This window comes from Conger conger, chromosome 8 (assembly GCF_963514075.1).
Source record: "Conger conger chromosome 8, fConCon1.1, whole genome shotgun sequence".
NCBI classification, from domain to species: domain Eukaryota; kingdom Metazoa; phylum Chordata; class Actinopteri; order Anguilliformes; family Congridae; genus Conger; species Conger conger.
Genome location: NC_083767.1, coordinates 61,292,364 through 61,305,838, shown reverse-complemented (window position 1 = coordinate 61,305,838; position 13,475 = coordinate 61,292,364). Strand labels below are relative to the sequence as shown.

General features: G+C 46.5%; 1 protein-coding gene across 1 annotated transcript in view; it reads right to left on the bottom strand.

Annotated features, from left to right (window-relative positions):
- Positions 1-655: 655 nt before the first annotated feature.
- The window catches only part of LOC133135814 (CCR4-NOT transcription complex subunit 4-like), a 39,498-nt gene continuing 26,678 nt past the window's right edge, over positions 656-13,475 (bottom strand). The window contains 2 exon segments of the mRNA XM_061253095.1: positions 656-2,831; positions 7,410-7,646. Coding sequence (XP_061109079.1) covers positions 2,497-2,831; positions 7,410-7,646 — 572 coding nt within the window. The 3' untranslated portion in view covers positions 656-2,496.

Here is a 13,475-nt window from a genome sequence, read left to right as displayed (position 1 = left end):
TAATATAATACACTTTAATCAAAACAGCCAAATAACGAACTTTTGTTCTCTTGCGCGTTTTCGCCACGATTAGCCATTTTTGTTCACCGCGCACTACCCTTTCAAACGGTTAGTCAATGTTCTTGGCGAATAGAAAAGGTTTGAATATGTTGGCGAACCCAAGCGAACGTTGGCGGTCTGGAACGCACGTCTGGTTTTGAATTACTTTCGGTGAACACAGGTGCATTTACCCACAAAATTACAGCACCTAGAAGACATTCCTAATCAAAGCAAAGATGTTATAGTCTGGTGAATATTGTTGTACAAGTGTTAATAACATTGTAATATATAAAATCTGGACGAAACCTGTCAAACCCTAATTGTTTTGGTTTCAAATACTGTTTTGTGCTCGATTGATCTTACCTGGCGCTGCCGAACCATCCAGACAAAGAAGGTGGGATTTGTACTTTTTGGGAGTATTTCTTCGGTTCCAATACACCGGACAAGTTCAGTAAAGTGTAGAAAGGTATTTTCACCCAAAATAATTACGTATTTGACCCAGGTCTGAGGTTATGGATTTAGCAGGATTATACCAGTGCTTCAACCAACCTGGCGTGTGTATGTAAAGACAGGATTGTTCAGAACAGGTGGAGCGTTGAAAAAAAAGAAACAAGCCTCAAGTGTTTTCTCTTTTATTTAAGATTTAGTTCCTTTCCAGACCTGCAGAGGGAAGTACAATTCCTTCAGCTCTTCATTTTAACTTTGTATTTTTAGCATGGTGTATAAACCAGGGTTAACTGCGCCGGTAGGTACGTTTTCTTCTCTTGAATACTGATGAGTGCTGAGCGATTGCCTACGCAGCGGATGATGAATTAAGACCATTAAATGAAAAGAAAGATGGGGAAAGAAAAAAAAAAAAAAAAAAAACATGACCGTAAAAGGCCCCAGTTTAAGCTCTGGGTGACCGGGTGGAGCTGCTATCCCAGCATGCACTTGGATGCCTACAGCTCTGGTGCTGAAGACAAGGAAACCCTAAATGCCAACTATAATCAAGTAGCCCAACATTAAAAAAAAAAAAACTTAAAAAAACAACCTAATTGAATATCTCTGTTTCAAACAAATGATTGATTTGAACCGATCAAACCACAATTTTAAATTTTCCTAATTGAACACTGATGCGTCTATTCCCAAATGGACGAAAGCCGCCGCCCTTCCCCTGCGAACGCCAGTAACTGCTTTTGCGGCACTTGCGAAGAAAGACATTCAACGAGCAGAGTGGAGCTGGACGCTGGAAGAGGTGAACGCTGTGTGTGCGGTAGACTCTGCCACCTCGCGCCTCTCGTTTTCGGGAAAAGGGGCGCGTGTCACTCGGGGGCGGAGGGGCCCGTCGCTGAGAACCTCCCAAAGGGAGAAGCTGATTGGCCGTCGGTCTTGGCGTCGCACTCTACGAGCGAGGCAACAGCAGCCGCCCCGCGCGCTGGGGGCTTTTCGGGCGCAGACCGCGCCCCTGTACTCGACCGCGTGCCTAACGTGTGCCGTCCCCTCTGGGATCGCGCGCCCCGCAAACCCTTCCCCCCTGCCCCGGGCCCCTCTGATACAGAGGTTCCGCGGCTCATCCTAGCGAAGAGGGGAGGGGGGGTAAGGCTGTCGCTACAGGCAGCCCCCGCCCCAGAGTTAGAGGTACAGCTCAGAGAGGGGGGGGGGGGCACAGCTTTTAAACACCCCTCCCTGCCCCCCCCCACCTACCCCCTGCACCCCACCTACCCCCTGTGCCAGCGCTGGAGAAGAACCAGCAAGTTCAAGAGTGTCACAAATACCCAAGGGCAGCGAGAGATGCCTGCAGCCAAAACCCAGTCATCTGGTAAAAACTGACATTTAATAAAGCACAGTGCCCTCAGTCAAAGAATACAAAGCTCATATTCCAGGACCTGCACCCAAATCTCTATTTGGCACTTTGAGCTGGCGGGGAGCAGTTCTACCCAAGACAGGTAGGGGGTGCTAAAGAGCGATTTTTGGCATATCTTTATAAAGGCAGCAAGTCTTGTTACTAGTTTCTCTTTCCGTCTTGATTACATATAAACCCCATAATTACATATACTCTGTTTTAGTGCATCTACTCAAGACGCCAAACCCTTTTCCCCATTCTACACGTCTTCTCTCTGGTCCTACTCAATGGCTTTCAGAAATATCAAATATGAAGGTGTTCTTCCCCGTCACGCTGAGCTATGATTAAAATTAAGCACAGACTTCCTGTTTTTATCTCCCGCTCCTCACGGCGCCCAGAGGAAACGCATCGTTAAGAGGAGTGACAGGGGACTGAGTGGCGTTCCAGAGGGGGGGGCGGAGGGGGGAGTGAAGCTGGGATAGTCCAAAAAAAAAAAAAAAAAAAAAACATAAGATAAGGAGGAAAAAAAATGATATATAATCTTGTTATTATTGTGTTAATAGTCTGTGTGATCTGATTGGATGTTGTGTCTGTGGTTTGGGGCCCGGCTCACAGCCCCCCCTCCCCCCCCCCTAGTGGCGCTCCATGGCGGCACTCTGTAGCAGGTCCGTGGGGGCGGGGGGCACGTGACCGGGGGCTCTGAAGGCGGGCTGGAAGCCTGGCGGGGGGGAGTGGAAGTGGCTGACGGAGGCGGGCGGGGGCTGGGCGTAGGGCGCCCAGCTGGGTCTGTGCAGGGGCGGGGGGATGTGCGTGTGGGGGTGGGCGTGGGCGTGGGGGTGCCCCGGGGGGGGCCCTGCGGCCCCCGGCGCCTCCATCTCCGTCAGGGCCTGCAGCGACTTCAGCCAGTGCGGCGGGTTGGAGTCCTCGTGCAGGGAGTCCAGGCTGTTGGCTGAGGATGCTGGGATACCTGCGGAGAGGAGGGGGGGGGGGGGGGGGCGCCCCGTTTCACTGAAACCGTCCCGTCAAGTTCCCGCCCGCAACAATTAAACATTAAACGCTCCGCTGGATACAGCGGGCTTAACCAGGGCCCAATCCGAAAGCAATTAATTTCAACAAGCGCTCTCTCTCTCAACCTAATGCTGTTCTCTTGATGGGACCAAAAAATAAAAAAATAAAAAACTCAACAGCTTAGAAAATCTAGCATACTTCGACAGAAAACCCAGGGCAAATCCACAATTCACCCAAATCAGGCTTGAGAGCCGGGGTCTGCAGTCTTATCTGAAAATGGCCAGCATGGGTGCAGGTTTGTGCTCTCGCCAAGCACTAACACTACACTAACACAAACACTACCCTAACACTACCCTAACACAAACACTACCCTAACACTACCCTAACACTACACTAACACTACACTAACACTACACTAACACAAACACTACACTAACACTACCCTAACACTACACTAACACAAACACTACCCTAACACTACCCTAACACAAACACTACCCTAACACTACCCTAACACTACACTAACACTACACTAACACAAACACTACACTAACACTACCCTAACACTACACTAACACAAACACTACCCTAACACTACCCTAACACTACACTAACACTACACTAACACAAACACTACACTAACACTACCCTAACACTACACTAACACAAACACTACCCTAACACTACACTAACACAAACACTACACTAACACTACCCTAACACTACCCTAACACAAACACTACCCTAACACTACACTAACACAAACACTACACTAACACTACACTAACACAAACACTACACTAACACTACCCTAACACTACACTAACACAAACACAACCCTAACACTACACTAACACAAACACTACACTAACACTACCCTAACACTACACTAACACAAACACTACCCTAACACTACACTAACACAAACACTACACTAACACTACCCTAACACTACCCTAACACAAACACTACCCTAACACTACACTAACACAAACACAACCCTAACACTACACTAACACTACACTAACACAAACACTACCCTAACACTACCCTAACACTACACTAACACAAACACAACCCTAACACTACACTAACACAAACACTACACTAACACTACCCTAACACTACCCTAACACTACACTAACACAAACACTACCCTAACACTACACTAACACAAACACTACACTAACACTACCCTAACACTACCCTAACACAAACACTACCCTAACACTACACTAACACAAACACTACACTAACACTACACTAACACAAACACTACACTAACACAAACACTACACTAACACTACACTAACACAAACACTACCCTAACACTACCCTAACACTACACTAACACAAACACAACCCTAACACTACCCTAACACTACACTAACACAAACACAACCCTAACACTACACTAACACAAACACTACCCTAACACTACACTAACACAAACACTACACTAACACTACACTAACACAAACACTACCCTAACACTACACTAACACAAACACTACCCTAACACTACACTAACACAAACACAACCCTAACACTACCCTAACACAAACACTACCCTAACACTACCCTAACACAAACACTACCCTAACACTACCCTAACACAAACACTACCCTAACACTACACTAACACTACACTAACACAAACACAACCCTAACACTACACTAACACAAACACTACCATAACACTACACTAACACAAACACTACCCTAACACTACACTAACACAAACACAACCCTAACACTACACTAACACAAACACAACCCTAACACTACACTAACACAAACACTACCCTAACACTACACTAACACAAACACTACCCTAACACTACACTAACACTACACTAACACAAACACTACCCTAACACTACACTAACACAAACACTACCCTAACACTACACTAACACAAACACAACCCTAACACTACACTAACACAAACACTACCCTAACACTACACTAACACAAACACTACCCTAACACTACCCTAACACAAACACTACCCTAACACTACACTAACACAAACACTACACTAACACTACACTAACACTACACTAACACAAACACTACCCTAACACTACCCTAACACAAACACTACCCTAACACTACACTAACACAAACACTACCCTAACACTACCCTAACACTACACTAACACTACACTAACACAAACACTACCCTAACACTACACTAACACAAACACTACCCTAACACTACACTAACACAAACACAACCCTAACACTACACTAACACAAACACTACCCTAACACTACACTAACACAAACACTACCCTAACACTACACTAACACAAACACTACACTAACACTACCCTAACACTACCCTAACACTACACTAACACAAACACTACCCCAACACTACACTAACACAAACACAACCCTAACACTACACTAACACAAACACTACCCTAACACTACACTAACACAAACACTACCCTAACACTACACTAACACAAACACTACACTAACACTACCCTAACACTACACTAACACAAACACTACCAGTGGTCTGGAGGCTGGCCCAGGCAACCGCTGCACACAGCTACACCCTACAGAACCAGGCTGAAGTTCACCAGACACAGCTACACCCTACAGAACCAGGCTGAAGTTCACCAGACACGGCTACACCCTACAGAACCAGGCTGAAGTTCACCAGACACAGCTACAACCTACAGAACCAGGCTGAAGTTCACCAGACACAGCTACACCCTACAGAACCAGGCTGAAGTTCACCAGACACAGCTACACCCTACAGAACCAGGCTGAAGTTCACCAGACACAGCTACACCCTACAGAACCAGGCTGAAGTTCACCAGACACAGCTACACCCTACAGAACCAGGCTGAAGTTCACCAGACACAGCTACACCCTACAGAACCAGGCTGAAGTTCACCAGACACAGCTACACCCTACAGAACCAGGCTGAAGTTCACCAGACACAGCTACACCCTACAGAACCAGGCTGAAGTTCACCAGACACAGCTACAACCTACAGAACCAGGCTGAAGTTCACCAGACACAGCTACAACCTACAGAACCAGGCTGAAGTTCACCAGACACAGCTACACCCTACAGAACCAGGCTGAAGTTCACCAGACACAGCTACACCCTACAGAACCAGGCTGAAGTTCACCAGACACAGCTACACCCTACAGAACCAGGCTGAAGTTCACCAGACACAGCTACACCCTACAGAACCAGGCTGAAGTTCACCAGACACAGCTACACCCTACAGAACCAGGCTGAAGTTCACCAGACACAGCTACACCCTACAGAACCAGGCTGAAGTTCACCAGACACAGCTACACCCTACAGAACCAGGCTGAAGTTCACCAGACACAGCTACAACCTACAGAACCAGGCTGAAGTTCACCAGACACAGCTACAACCTACAGAACCAGGCTGAAGTTCACCAGACACAGCTACACCCTACAGAACCAGGCTGAAGTTCACCAGACACAGCTACACCCTACAGAACCAGGCTGAAGTTCACCAGACACAGCTACACCCTACACAACCAGGCTGAAGTTCACCACATACTCTGGTCGTGCTTCAATTTCAGAGTTTACACGAGCTTAAAAAGCACATTTACTATGGGAATGTGTCCAGAAGGACTGCAGTTTGAATCTGCATAGCGTGCGTGTGCTTTCCTCCACAAGCCAAGCTACAGCACTCGCACCTCATTGGCTGTTCACTGAAACACTCTCCCGCCATAGAGGAGGAACCGCGGCTCAATGAAGATTTAAACACACACAGCTCCCGCTGCTCGCCACAGAGAACAGGGCCGCCCAGGCTGGTGCTCGGCAGCGCAGAATAATGCGGTTAACATTTTAAACAATGAAATAAAAATGTAATGATTACATCAGGCTTATATCTTTAGGCCTATTCAAGTTCACCCAGCTTTGACGGAGTAAAAATGGGCTTTCATAAGCGGCTACTTTAAAGGCCTGCCCCGGTCTCTCGTCGAGCGAGGCAGCAGCAGAGACGCCCAGACCCACGTCACGCGGCGGCCATTTTGATGATCCCGTCATCCTCTCTCCACGTTAAAACGCTCAAGTCAAAGTCTTCACTCTCACAGTCTCCCTTTCTCCTGCCACAGGGCCACTCTACCCGCAACAGGGCCAGAGCAAAATGCTGACTGGCTGCTGGCCAGATATGCCATTTCTTTCATAAATGAAAAATAAAAATAAACCTGATCTATCTCTTCACTCCGCATCTCGAGCACCCTGATCCAATGTTTAGCCCCTACTTGCGCTTTAGTCTGGCTGCAGTTGTATCCGTATTCATATTACTTTCGCATTTGTATTTCTTGGTACTGTAGTTAGTCCTAATTCCTGACTTGGCCTGTTTGCCATGCGTACTGGTAATGATGTTCACGGTTTCTTGATAAACCTAGAGCTTATCCCATCTGCTCTGCACGTTCCAACGACCTCGACACGCACTCCTTCGCATGACGCTCGGGGGGGAGAAAGCGTAAAGTAAAGTAAAGTGTATTTACCCTTGAAGTGGTTACCTGTGATGATGGCAGGGTCCATCCAGCTGGCCGTGCTGTCCCAGCTCAGGCTGTGCGAGAGGGCCCCTGGGGGCCCCGGGGCCCCGGCGTGGTTCACACTGGAGGAGGAGGACGAGGACGAGGAGGAGGAGGAGGAGTTGGGCAAACCGCCGAAGTTGATGTTGATGTTGGGCAAGAGCGCTCTGAGGCCATCCTGCCATTCTTTCACATTTATACTCTCTGCTGAAGAGCTGCTTTCTACAGAGAGAGAGAGGGGGGGAGAGAGACACACATTTATACTCTGCTGAAGAGCTGCTTTCTACAGAGAGAGAGAGAGAGAGAGAGAGAGAGACATTTATACTCTGCTGAAGAGCTGCTTTCTACAGAGAGAGAGAGAGAGAGGGAGAGAGAGAGAGGGAGAGACACACACATTTATACTCTCTGCTGAAGAGCTGCTTTCTACAGAGAGAGAGAGAGAGAGAGAGAGAGAGACACACACATTTATACTCTCTGCTGAAGAGCTGCTTTCTACAGAGAGAGAGAGAGAGAGGGAGAGAGAGACATTTATACTCTGCTGAAGAGCTGCTTTCTACAGAGAGAGAGACACATTTATACTCTGCTGAAGAGCTGCTTTCTACAGAGAGAGACATTAATACTCTGCTGAAAAGCTTCTTTCTACAGAGACATTTATACTCTGCTGAAGAGCTGCTTTTCTACAGAGAGAGAGAGAGAGAGAGAGAGAGAGACGGAGGGGGAGAGAGAGAGAGAGAGAGAGAGAGGAGGATAGAAATGGGACAGACAGGGAGATCACAATCTAACGCTTTCAGGTGCCAGGTCTCACCCCTTGATTCCTAACTCCTCCCAGGCCATCGTGTTTCTGACAACCAGATTCTGACGGTCCAACAAACTCAAGCCAAACAGCTTCACTAAAAAGGCTGAATTACTGCAATACTAACAACAAAACTACCTACAATCTTAAGTAAAAATGTTTGATAAAATCCGTTTTTTTTGCCACGGTTACGTAATGAATTCAGCCTGAAAACAGCAGACAGCCTGGCAGACAGTGAAGGCCTCAGCACTCTACAACCTCAGAGGAAACACGCTACAGCTTTCATTTCCTCCAGCGCCCTTTCATGTCTGTCTGAAGAGGTCTGTACGGTACAGAGGGCCTGGGTCTGTCCTGCAGGAACAATACTCAGACACAGACACACACAAAACACCGGCAGAATTACACTTCATGCTCTGGCTGGGTAATGTTCAGGCTGGGTAATGCGACCGGTAGCAACCAGCCTGTTCAGTGTGCTAGAGCAGCGCAGCAACTGTGGCCACCACTGAAACGATTATTAAAGTTTATTTGGTTTATTTACAACTGCCTATTTATGTCATCATCAATAGGTAAAATTTACAAATGAGATGATGCATCTTGGACAAAGTATTTTACAAAATTCTTACAATACTTACAAAAACAAAGTAACAAGCCGAACGGATCGACACTGACAGTTCAGGATTACAGTTTGTATAATTACCCAGAATGTCTGTACCCAGAATGCAGTGCGATTCGAGCCCAGGACCTTCACCTGTGCATGATTATTCATGAAACTGATAGGTGCGCTGCAAAATCACCCACAACACAATCTCAGCATTGTTACAACTGGCATCTGAAAATCACCCACAACACAATCTCAGCATAATCACAACTGGCTTCTGCTGAAAATCACCCACAACACAATCTCAGCATAGTTACAACTGGCTTCTGAAAATCACCCACGACACAATCTCAGCATAATCACAACTGGCTTCTGCTGAAAATCACCCACAACACAATCTCAGCATAGTTACAACTGGCTTCTGAAAATCACCCACGACACAATCTCAGCATAATCACAACTGGCTTCTGAAAATCACCCACAAGACAATCTCAGCAGAATCACAACACAAGGCTCTCACACTCATCCCTGTCTCATTCACACAGCACCAAATGCCCTCACACTCAATTAGCAGCACCGTTATTTAAAATGGAGGGTTAATTACAGCTTTTAATTCATTTCAACCCTCCCAGAAAACAGCATTTGAAAATACTTAAACGAGAGTATAACAACGGCAACACACACTGATGTATCACACTAAAGCAAGGCCAAAGCCCCACAGACCCTGGATTAGCACAATAAGCTGAATAATCAGGCAATTACTGCTCAATTATAAACCGCATAAGACATTTCTTCCCCACATTTGGAAAGGAAGGAAAGTAAACATGGAAAGTAAAAAGGTATACTGCACACAGACAGGCCCAATATATTCCATACCACTCACCGTTTATCCATTCACACACACAAAACAAACAACAGATCAACATCTACAATTAAAAAGTCCAACAGACCAAAAGCAAGGGGAATGATGGGTAATCAAGACACAACAGATCATTGGGCAGTGGACAGATGTGAATGGCCAATCGACAGATTATTTTTGACTGCCAACATTCCACAAGACAATCTGGAAATGCCCCGAATGACAATCTGGAAATTCCCCAAATGACAATCTGGAAATGCCTCAAATGAAGTGAATTTCCCGAGAAGCATTTAAAAGCAACAGCAGGGGAATCCCGCTGGCCCAACAGCTGAAGCGGGAGCTGGAGCCACAGGAAGATGAGGCACAGAGAGGGGGAATGTGAAGGAACTGGGCGCACCGGCTGACGAAACGTCCGCGCTCACAGACTTAACAGATGGAACAATTAGGTTTTTGGGACATTCGGTTTCGCAAGCACAAAACAATGACATCAGATTCTAAATGAGCGGTGCGGTGCAGAACTTACCGTACGACTGAGCACCTTAAAGAGGGATTATGAAAGACTGACTCCGGAGGCACACTGCAGTCAAAACAAGCAGCAGCCAGTGCCTGAGAGCAGTCCGTCAGAGGAAACTGATGGCAGAACGACAGGCCCCACTCCTAAAACAAACCCTCACACTCCTGGAGTCACGTCTGAGCTTTTCACCCAAAGCCAGTCTTGCACACGCCACAACTCCTGACCCCATTCCAGGGTCCCACGTCCACGTCCACTCTCAGCTGATCAATTACGAACGACGTTCCCAGGAATCCAACTCGTAACGAGACCGCGGAGGTCTGGGACGGACGCAAGAAGAACTTTCCAAATGTTCTGCAGAGAGGGGAACTTTATAATCGTCTCAGACACGCTCACACCGAGCACGCCGAAGCCCCGCCAGACAGCTAGAAACCGGCTGATTAAATTGGAATCTCAAACTATATACCCGCGCTCCATTACATTTAATTTCACTTCATCAGTTTTAATCCATTTCATTTTTTTTTTTTTTTTTTTTGCCTATTCGCTGCAAATCATTTCATTATTTTGAATTGATTTCCACGTATGAGGCAACACCACTGTAAACATACGCGACTGCCTCTTACCCGCGGCTCCGATAGCCACAGCGTGTGCTGCATAACGGGGGGGCGTTGCTGATTATCATCACCAAGAGGCAGCAGCTGGCGCATCAGCAGAGATCTGGGTAATAAGTGACTACTGTGTGAGCTGCCGCCCCCATGCTGTGGGAAGACTGAACTGCAGGTGAGATCACTGCTCTGGAAAAAACTGGAGATCCTATCAGAGGCGGTAGGTAGAAGCAGGAGGGCCCTGTCCCGTGTGTGTGTGTCCATGTTTAAATAGTCAGCGAGAGTGAGAAGATAAGGACACAGAAATGACAGCAAATGTGTTGCTGGTTAAAACTCAATGTTAAGACCAAGGAATTGATCACCCAGTCAGTATGTGCCTGGAAACTTCTGAAGGTGCCTTTAAATGCAGTATTTCAGTGATTATCATAATACGATTTAAACTGAGAATCCCGAGGCACTTTAGTTCTGACTCTCGCCAACACAAGCAAGCGATTATAAACACTCTCACAAAGACACAATCTTACTGGATCCTATTTAAACACTCTGACAAAGACACAATCTTACTGGATCCTATTTAAACACTCTCACAAAGACACAATCTTACTGGATCCTATTTAAACACTCTCACAAAGACACAGTCTTACTGGATCCTATTTAAACACTCTCACAAAGACACAATCTTACTGGATCCTATTTAAACACTCTCGCCAAAGATACAATCTTACTGGATCCTATTTAAACACTCTCACAAAGACACAATCTTACTGGATCCTATTTAAACACTCTCGCCAAAGATACAATCTTACTGGATCCTATTTAAACACTCTCACAAAGACACAGTCTTACTGGATCCTATTTAAACACTCTCACAAAGACACAATCTTACTGGATCCTATTTAAACACTCTCGCCAAAGATACAATCTTACTGGATCCTATTTAAACACTCTCACAAAGACACAATCTTACTGGATCCTATTTAAACACTCTCGCCAAAGATACAATCTTACTGGATCCTATTCTCAGAAGGAACACGACCAGACGCCCTTTAAAGCGCTTTGTTTTCATATGAGGTGAACTGAGAGAAAATTATGTGTTTCAAGTCTTCCAACTCCAGGATTTGCTGATTTCAGGCTGGTGTGTCGTTACAAGAGCAAAAAGTTAAATGAAAAGAAATAGAAAAACAACATTGTCTGACATCACAACTGACATCAGCTTCAGCGGGCAGCAGACCAGAAAACACGACAAGCGTTTTTCAAAAAATACAAATGAAAACACTAATTTAACAGCTAATGCTTAAGCTCAATAACATTTCATTTCACAAGGTGTAAAATTGACCATGAGTTGCGTCTGGTTGCATTGCCAGATTCAATGGCCGAGTGTTTTTGCGGACTGGGCAGGTTTGATGGCGATTGGCTGGAGCCGGAAACACACCACTCAAGAGTTCTGGACCAGGAGCATCTGCTACAAACACCTGAACAACACCGTTTACCTTCTATAAGAGTCTACAATATCTCCTGCACTCTCTCACACGCTCGCTAAATTCTGAGAATACTCAGTCAAGTACGTAGGCCACGAGGCTTGAGAAAGGCACAGGTTTCCTTAATCTAACGCATTCGAGCAGCAGGACAACGCACCAGAGATGAAGCAGATTTCAAGGAAAACTACAAATTCAATGAGAATCATCTTTCAAAGAAATTATGTTTGAAGAAATAAATAGAATTTCGTTGCTTAAAGAACAATGAAGTTTTATTTGATCTTAACATGGGGACACCATTATTGCCAACGGCTGAATCTTTAAACCTAAAATACAGCAGTTTGCTGACGAGATATGACCAAAAGGAAGTGGTTCTAAAAATACCCTTTCACGTGTGAGAGGGAGAGGGTCAAAGCTTGATCACCTGACATCGGCAGGGCTTCACTGCCACCTGGTGGCCACAGAATGAACTGCATCTACATGACAACCTCACACAGAAAACTGCAGTACCACGAAGTGACCATGAACTTCATAATTAGACTATATTTCATTTATATTATGCCCAAGTAGGAAAAGAAAATCAAATATAGCTGCAAGCAGCAATACCAGCGCAGTCTCCTGAGCTAACGTGCTAATAGGTACCCCTCTGCTCACCAGTGATGGGAATGCCCCCCAGCCCAGTCTCCTGAGCTAACGTGCTAATAGGTACCCCTCCGCTCACCTGTGATGGGAATGTCCCCCCAGCCCAGTCTCCTGAGCTAACGTGCTAATAGGTACCCCTCCGCTCACCTGTGATGGGAATGCCCCCCCAGCCCAGTCTACTGAGCTAACGTGCTAATAGGTACCCCTCCGCTCACCTGTGATGGGAATGCCCCCCAGCCCAGTCTCCTGAGCTAACGTGCTAATAGGTACCCCCGCTCACCTGTGATGGGAATGCCCCCCCAGCCCAGTCTCCTGAGCTAACGTGCTAATAGGTACCCCTCCGCTCACCTGTGATGGGAATGCCCCCCCAGCCCAGTCTCCTGAGCTAACGTGCTAATAGGTACCCCTCCGCTCACCTGTGATGGGAATGCCCCCCCAGCCCAGTCTCCTGAGCTAACGTGCTAATAGGTACCCCTCCGCTCACCTGTGATGGGAATGCCCCCCAGCCCAGTCTCCTGAGCTAACGTGCTAATAGGTACCCCTCCGCTCACCTGTGATGGGAATGCCC